Genomic DNA, 8502 nt, shown 5'->3' with positions numbered 1-8502 from the left:
TGCAAGCAAAAATAATTGATCTTGCGTAATTTAGAAAAACACGTGAGCGAGCGTTCCCACCTGCGGCCAGCCTGTGAACGAGCAGGTCAACCGTCACGCCATACTTTCCGGTTTCCCATGCTTTTGCAGGCCAAATATGGCGCAATATCTACGCGATGAGGCGAACATGCTAGAAGGTAGAGAAGGGGTAGCACACGCGCGCCGGCGTTCGCATATCGGCCAGGCCAATGGGCCATCACCCTGCAACCCCACAGCAAATGTTGCGTTTACCTTCCTATTTTCCACATAAGATAATGCTAGCCTTGCACAAAAGAGTTACTGGACATCCAGGCGCAAGTAACACAGCGGACGCCGAAGCGAGCGAGGTGCCTTCCCTCGCGCTGACCACCAGCGCGCCTGCGTGGTTAGGGGCTTTTTGGCCGGTCTAGCGGCAATGTATTAAATATACGTTAAGACTACGTCGCTGCTCAGTAGGGGGTGCCGGGGTGCACATTTGGGTGAAACCCGACGCGCAAGTGTGCCGATTATGTGGCGACCTGCCTCCTGTGGCGCCAGTCGCCGTGGACGACACATCTACCTTGTACCGCACGTCCTGCTGCTCGCTGCCATGTTGGTCACCCAACCAGCGGCGGCGGCCGGCTCGCCGGCGGCCCCCGGTCCTCGCACTGCCCGTCGCGGCCTCCGGCAACAACAGGGCGTGACTGACGGCACGACATCGGCGGCACCAGACGCCGGGCCGGTGGGCATCCCGCCGCAAATCTTGGACCCGTACGGAGCAGCACTGACGTCGCTGTTGCAGCCGCGGCCGACGCACGTGACGGCAGCGGCGGCATCCGCGGCCTCCCTGCTAACTGCCGTCTATGGGCTGACGGCCGTCATTGATGATGAGCTGACGCAGCAAATGGGGGCGGCGGCCGATGCAGGGACAATTAGCAGTGCAAATGAAGCTGTTGGATCCCTAACCAGCACAACGGATTGGGAGGCGGCCCTTCTATTGAGGCTGCCACCGGTTTCTACGGCGGACGGCGCAGCCGCCGTGGTGGTGCAGACCCATGTGGCTGTGACGGCGTTGCGTGTGACGGCGCCTGCCATCCTCCTGCCCGCCTCGGTGAGTCAGGGGCGTGTTTGAAATTCTTCTATCGCAGTGTGGCATTCCTTAAGTATGCTGTGATGAGACAGTCATGGTCTCGGGTGCTGCCCAGATAGGGTGCGCGAGGACACGACCTCTCCCGCTTGCTTGTGCACGTTTCCGCCGGTTTCGCATGTGCCCGCCCGCCCATCCATGCATGTACGGTACACTGCGTGGGTACACTGCCGACCTGAGCAATCGCCCACAGTCCCACACCTGTTGTCGCTATGGAACAACTGCTGCTTCAGGTGCCCTGTCATGGGGCAAGCCTGGACGACCTGCGCTCGCGGCTGACGGTCGCGGCGCAGCGCTTGGCGGCCGCCGCCAATGACACCAGCAGCGCCATCCAGGCCAGCGCCAGCGTTACCTGCGAAGGAGCGCCGCGCCCGCCGGAGCCGCCCGGCGCTCAGGCGCCTCCACCTCCTGACGAGCCTGCCTATGATGCGGCCTCGGTTGGAGACCCCATTCATGCAGACTGGACGGCGGCGCATCGGCGGCAACGGCGGCGCGGATCACGGCTGTTGCTGCAGCAAGCAGTGACCGGCAGGGGCGCTGGTAGCCCCGGCGCCTCTGCAGTGCCTGCTAGCAGCGCCACAGCTAGCGATTGCGCCACTGTTTTGGGGTCCAGCATCTCACAGGCGGGGACGGCGGGTCTACTACCGGGTCAGTCGCTGCTCCGCGTGTCGGTACGGCTGGATGTCACGGCGCCAAGCGCGGTGCCCGCTCAAGCGAACTCGGGTAGCCATGGTGGTGGCAGCGGCGGCGCTCTGGATGCCGTGAGCGGACTGGCGGCTGCGAAGGAGGTGGCGTCAGCCCTAGCCGCATGGCGCACCTCTGCCGCTTCCAACGTCACCAGAAACGCTATCAGCAGCAGCGCTGCGAGCAGTGCAAGCGGCGCAAGCTCATCAGAAGTCCTGGCTGCTCTGGAAGGACTGTGCATTCCCTCCGCAATGCACTTGACAGTGCTCGCCGAGGTATGTGAATGGTGGGGGTTTGCTTTCACGATTCAAAACAGGACACAGGTGCAGAGGATAGGACAGGGCCCAGCTAGTGTCGTGGTCTGCACTCATGCACACGCTCGCGTGGCAGGTGTTGGGGCACACAGGCCAGAACATTGCGTGCGGCCGCCAAGCGTTTCCAGTCCTTGCTGTTTCCTTTATGGTTCTTCCCGCGGTTTCTTCCCTTTGATTGCCCCCTTGTGCAGGCGTTAGTGGCTTACGAGGTGCCGCTGTCAGTCGCCGGTCGCACCGCCTACCTACAGACCTGCACTTGGGCCGCCGGCTGGGGCGCGTCCCGCGCTATTGCCTCTGGCGACAACAGTAGCAGTAGCAGCGGAACGCCGTTCCTCATGTCACGTGCCATTGCTGCATCTGCTGTAACCGCTTCCTCGCCGCAGCAGGCAGCTCCGCTGCCGCGTCCTCCTGTGGGCCTGGCGGCATCGCAGGGCATGGCCCCAACCGCTGTTGTTGCGTGCGAGGTTTCTGACGTGGCGCTTCCGGTCGCGCCTCTGGCGGATGGCGACAGTAGCAGTGGCAGTAGCCGTTTGACGCTGCTACAGCCTCCGGCCGCTCTGCTGAACTCCAGCAGCCCAGCTGCCATCCTGTACGCGCGCTGGGAGGAGTCTGTGCCCGAGTCTGTGCTACTCCCAAGCGGCATTGTCAGCCACAGCAATAGCAGCAGTAGCAACACCAGCACATTAGTCAACGTAGCGCCGCGGTCAATGGCCCTGGCGGAGCGATACGTGGGGGCGGTAGAGGCGCGGGTGGGGGCGCTGCGCGTGGACGTGCCAGCTGTTTTGCTTCCAGAGCAGGTGGGTCGTATTCACTGCACGCGCGTAGCTACCAGTGAGCTCTTGCGAAGCCCCAAATTTTTTGTCTTGAACTCAACTAAGTTGCTAATTTGTTTGCGCAACATTTGCTTCGCACGCCTTGATTTCTGTGCGCAGCTTCCGTGCTCCGCTGCTGAGCTGCAGCAGCTCCGAACCTTGTTGGCCGCCGCAGCGCAGCGGCTGATGCTGTCAGCTGCAGGAGTCGCGCCATCGGCTGCGCAGTCGCCTGTGACCGACAGCAGCGGCGTCAATGTCACGTGCGTCACGGCGCCCGACCCGCCTTTGCCGCCCGCGGCGCCGCCCGCGGCTCCGCCCGTGGCCGTTGGCTCTGATGCCATCCCTGCTAACCTGCACGTGAGGCGGCGCCTTCAGCAGGGTATCACCTCCAGTAACAGACGCGTTGGCCAGGGCAGCAGCAGGCAGCTGCTGCAGCAAGACACAGCCGGCACCATCAGCAGCAGCGGCAGCGCCGGCTGTGTCAATCCCGCCGCCACCACCCCAGAGCTGCTGCCGCCAGGGCAATCGCTACTGCTGGTTTCGCTGCGGCTGTGGCCGGACCTTGGCGCCGCAGCGGCGGCTGCAGGCGCCGCTAGATCTGGATCTGCGGCTGGAGAGGAGGCGTTGGAGGTCGTGAGTGGCGTTGCAGCTGCGGGCGCCGTCGCAGAGGCGCTGCAGGTGTGGCGCAATGTTACGGCTGCTGCCAACGGATCACTCGTCACCGCAACAGCAGCTGCTGCCTTGGCGGCAGCGGGGCTGTGCCTCCCGCCAGCCGAGCAGCTGGCCGTCATTGTGGAGGTGAGAAAGCATTTGTGGTTGTGTGTCTCATTTACTTAGCCCCGCGCATGCGTGCGTTGGAGTGCTTTTCCTGATGTGCATGCCACATGGTGACATGGGCCCGGAACGCACGTGCTTGTACTGACATGCTTCTGTCTGTCTTTCGTGCGCAGGCGCAAGTGACGTACCGAGTCCCTCTGGCCGCTGCCGGACGCGATGCCTACTACCAGGCCTGCAACGCCAGCGCCAGAGCCGAGGCCGCCGCCGCTGCAAACGCCGCCGCCGCTGCGGCGGCAGCGCCTGCGGCGGCGGGAGCGACTGCTGCAGTCGCCGGCGGCACGGGCAGCGGTGGCAGTGCCAACACGCCGTCGCCTGGCGCGTCGCTACCGGCGGGCTCGCTTGGGGGTATGGCCGCCTCGGGAGGCTCCATTCTAGACTCAGTTGCGAGTGCGACGTCAACTGCATCGCAATCAGGTGCAGTCAGCAGCACCATGAGCGGTGACTCCATGGACACTGCGGTGTCATCCCCTAAGGCTGCGGCCGTCGCTAGCACGCTGGCCGCTACGGACGCGGCTCTGGGCATGACCGGTGTCTCGCTGTGCCGGGTGGTGGACGTTTGGCCGGGCGTAACTGGCCTTCCGGTAGGTTTGCGACATAACTCTTGCGTTTGGCATGCACGTATGCTTTCCGGCCGATGTGTGGGCAAGCTCTGCGTATCATGCACTGCAAGCTTAAGCAAGTTAAGTAATAATGCCCTTGCGCTTTTGGACCCTCCGCTCGGTTGCCCACCAGATTGATCCCGGCTCCATCTGGGCTCCCTTCGACACCGACAAGCCCCTTACCGCCGCACCCACCCCCGACGGCAGCGCCGCCCCTGCCGAGTCTGACGACAGCACCGTCGCCACCCAGTTGTCCAGCCCCGGTGTCATTATCGCTTTCACCTTCGCCGCCATCATCCTGGTCCTGACTGCGGTCGTGGTCACTCTGCACGCGATCCGCCGCAAGCGCCGCGCGCGCCGCACGGCTGTGTATCTGACAGATGAGGAGAAGGCTGCGGCGGCGGCGGCAGCTTCCGCCGCCTCCGCGCTGCAGCGCGCGCTGTCGCGCCGTGGCTGGCGGCACGGCAAGAAGAAGCTGCCTGGCGGCGGCAAGGCGGCGGCGGCGGCGCCTGGGCTGCCGGCGCTGCAGGAGGATTGGCAAGCGGAAGAGGAATGGGATGAGCAGTTCCGACAGCGGCAGCAAGAAATGTTTAACAGCTTGTATGGCGGGGCTGCGGCAGCCGGCATCATCAAGGTCCCCTCGCGGTCGGCGGCGGCGGCTGTCTCAGCAACGGTCACGGCGGTGCCGATGCTGGGTGGCGCCGCGGGGGAGGCCAAGGGCCTTGGGACATCAGAGATCGAGCCAGCGTTCGATGACCCATCGCCCCGGCGAACATCCAGGGCGGGAACTCAGCATTCTCTGAGTAGTAACGGCATGGCCGGCGGCGGCAGCGACCACGGCAGAGGCAACAACACAGCAGCAGCTGCAGCAGACGGTGATAGTACCATGCCAGCGTCAACCCCCGAGGCGCACGTCCCGGCGCCGTATGGCCCCGGCGCAGATGACGTCGCCGCGGTTCTGGCAACACCAGTGGCGCCAGACGCCGGCGCCAGCAGACGTCTCACGGACAGTGGCGGCGCCAGCGCCAGCGGCACCACCGTCCTGACGGCCAGCGCGCCCCAGGTGCTGCGAATGCCAGCAGTCCGGCCCCCAAGCCTGCGGCGGCAAGCGCCGCCGCCAAGCCCAGCAGCCACTAATTTGCGGGTTATGTCTGCCTTCGCGCCGGCCGCGTCTGCACGACCTGTCTTTGCCGCCGACGCGACTGCGCTTGGCGGCGGTCCTGCTACTGCCGCCTCCCCGGCACGCACCGCTTCGGATGCGTGGCGGTCAGCAAGTGGTGAGGTTGCTCTACCGGTACCTCCGAGGCCCTCCATGAGTGGCGCGGCCTTGATTGCTACAGCTGCTGGCAGCAGCAGCGGCGGCAGTAGCAGCAGTGATGCCGGCAGTGCTGCACCATCGACTGCGGCGTGCGCCTCTCGGCCTAGCACCGCTGACTCAGCTGAGGAGGAGCCCGGCGGGCCAGGCACGCGGGGGCCTTCTGCTGCGGGCACACCCGTGAAGCACCAGCAGCACCAACAGCATCAGCAGCTGTTGCTACAGCCGCAGCAGCCGCAGCAGCAGCGCCTTGTGCCCAGGCTCAGCTCCAGGCTGCTGACCACGCGACAGTCCTGGACGGCTGAGAGCCTTGCTACAGGCGCAGCGGCTGCCACTGCCGCGTCTCCTGCCGCCCTCCGCTCTAGCACAGGAACGCTTGCGTCACCGCAGCCGCTGGCTGCCGCGCATTCACCCCCACCCCCCGAGCGCTTGTTTTATACTTACATCGGCGGACGGGCCAAAATGACAGACCTCGGTAGCAACACATGCGACAGCCCAGCCGCTGCCGCCGCTGCTGCCGCGTCATCGCCGTTCGGCGGTGATCGCGGCCTTGGCGGCAGGAAGAGCATGGGGCTGCGCCGCTCCATGTCAACCGCTGTCACGTCGAGCCTCATGGCCAGTGCCTCTCATGCGCTTCAGCAATCATCATCAGGCCGCGCACAGGATGGGGCTCCAGAGCAAAGGATGCGTCGCAGCGACAGTGGACCTGGTGGCGGTGGCGGGGTGCTGGAGTCACTCATGGCAACGGCGGGGCGTCGACTGGGCGGCCTGGCCCGTAGCCGCTCTGCCCGTCTGCGCCAGCCGAAGGAGTACCTCAGTTCGGTTATGGAGCTTGGATCCGGAGTTACCGGTCTTACGATTCCAGTCCCCGAGGAGGATTCTGATGCTGCTGGATCCGACATCGAGCACGGCGCATTGCCGACCATGGCAGCACCTCATGCTACTGCCGACGGAAGCGGCGAACTGGATGGGCCGCAGCAACTGCAGGCGCCGGCAGCGCCGCTGCCGTGGGCGGGTGTTGGTCCGGGAGCGGGGACGATGTTGAGGGGCGTGGCGAGCCCCTTCGGGAAGGCTGCTGCAGGCAAGGGGTTTGACAGGGCCGGAGGCGGTCTGGGTATCGCACGCGGTGGGCCCGCTGCAATGCTGTCGCCTGCACGTGCAACTTCAGCGGCCCCTGAACTGCTTAATTAGCTAGGCAGCTCAAGTTTTTGCCCGCTATAGGAGTTCATTAGGTGGGCTTGTTATGCGGGCGCTTACACAGCTACTAATCTCGAACCCTGTTACCTTTGCGAAGCGCTGCGTCATGACCAAGTATTGACTTGCCGGGACACCTAGGTCAGCATAGGGTGCATGCTGGTCAGCGAAACTACGCCAACGCTCGAATGCCCTTTCGACTGAGTGTGCTGCTTGGCTGCACGATTGCAGCAGAACTGTGTCTGCTTGTATTGATGCTTGTGAGGACCATTACTGGTTGACGGCGCCATGGAATCGTTTTAGCCTGTACGCATTGACGACGCTAGTGCTGGTTGGTTGGGGCCAGGCTACTGGGACGGAAGAGTGTGTGTTCGTGTGTGCCCGGGAGCGTTGCATTGAGACTGAGTGATTGAGTGATTACTGCCGGATGGCGAGTCAACAGCGGGTTGGCCCTCGGTCGGCGTGGGTGGGTACAACGTAAACGCGTTAAGTGGACGCGGTGCGCGCATTTGCTTTGATAGCTTCGACGTTGCAAGGCACTTTACAGGCTAGACTTGCAGAGCAGGATGAACCGAGCTTGTTACGTATTCCAGGCTGCATTCCAGTGCACCCAGGGATGCATTCCAGTGCACCCAAATGCATTCGCATTACTCCCCCTACAATGAAGAGTCAGGAAGGCGCCTCACAATACACGTGCCCCCACGTGAACAGCATTCCCTTCAGGCCGGCTCGCGGTGTGGGTGCGGTGTGCCCCCGCTTGTCGGACTGTCCCTTCTTGTAATGTCGCATTCATACCAGGGCACCCCTGGTCCCTACTCCCCAGACTTTCCCCCTGCGACCAGTTGGCGACGTTGTGGAGTGGCGACTACATGCCGACGCTCCCGACGGGAAGTTAGTTTTGAGATTTCTGGAACACATTCGCGTAAATCAGGCCGATCGAAGCCCATGAAATATCGCCTACCACTGCGTTGATGCCCTAAACGGATGCGCAATACCAGTCGATTCCATATGAAAGCAAAAATTGACGGTGCCATTATCAACTGAATATGGTCAGATCCCCTAAATCGGGTTCAGCCCTTTAGAAAGAGTTGCCGTGGAGCTGTGACTAGGCCTCGCTTGATCGCTTAGCCGTGCAGTTCCCTCCATAACTGACGCTAATACGTAATCGAATTATATACATGTATAGCAATAAAAATATAGGAAGGGGGCATCGGCGCGACTAGGCGCGTGCGGCCAGGTGGGCCAAACATTACGCGTGGAGACAGGAGCTAGTCATACTATGGCCATGTATGTGTCATAACCTATCTATTTGCGGACGTGTCCTATACGTTGATGCGAGACTGCATCTTGTGAGAGCAATTGACCCCAACCCCAAAGTCGTGCACAGGTCCCCAAATTGTGCCGTTTTCCGTCTATGTCAATACAGTACCGAATAATGTACTCACGGGGATTGCTGAGGTGACTGCTTAAGCCATCAAGCGGGCACATGTATGTTGCATAGCTTCGCAGCGACTATAACTTGTGAGCAGAACTGGGAACAGGCTTTAGACTGCATCAAATTAGCAATGACGTCGCCTATTTCTGTTTGCACGCGAAATTGACT

General features: G+C 62.7%; 1 protein-coding gene across 1 annotated transcript; it reads left to right on the top strand.

The window, feature by feature from the left end:
• The first annotated feature begins 293 nt into the window (after positions 1-293).
• CHLRE_07g325300v5 (uncharacterized protein) lies at positions 294-7692 on the top strand. The gene is made up of 6 exons (XM_043064037.1): positions 294-1108; positions 1378-2103; positions 2334-2939; positions 3075-3752; positions 3905-4372; positions 4524-7692. The coding sequence occupies exons 1-6, from the start codon at positions 608-610 to the stop codon at positions 6894-6896; spliced, it is 5352 nt and encodes a 1783-aa protein (XP_042922605.1). The 5' UTR covers positions 294-607; the 3' UTR covers positions 6897-7692.
• Positions 7693-8502: the final 810 nt, after the last annotated feature.

Source organism: Chlamydomonas reinhardtii, chromosome 7 (genome assembly GCF_000002595.2).
Source record: "Chlamydomonas reinhardtii strain CC-503 cw92 mt+ chromosome 7, whole genome shotgun sequence".
NCBI classification, from domain to species: Eukaryota; Viridiplantae; Chlorophyta; class Chlorophyceae; order Chlamydomonadales; family Chlamydomonadaceae; genus Chlamydomonas; species Chlamydomonas reinhardtii.
This window is presented reverse-complemented; position numbering and strand designations above follow the sequence as displayed.

Coding starts and splice junctions, on each gene's coding strand:
- CHLRE_07g325300v5 (XM_043064037.1), top strand. CDS start 608: ATGTTGGTCACCCAACCAGCGGCGGCGGCCGGCTCGCCGGCGGCCCCC. Junction 2,104..2,333: donor ACTTGACAGTGCTCGCCGAG/GTATGTGAATGG, acceptor CCCCTTGTGCAG/GCGTTAGTGGCTTACGAGGT. Junction 3,753..3,904: donor AGCTGGCCGTCATTGTGGAG/GTGAGAAAGCAT, acceptor TTTCGTGCGCAG/GCGCAAGTGACGTACCGAGT.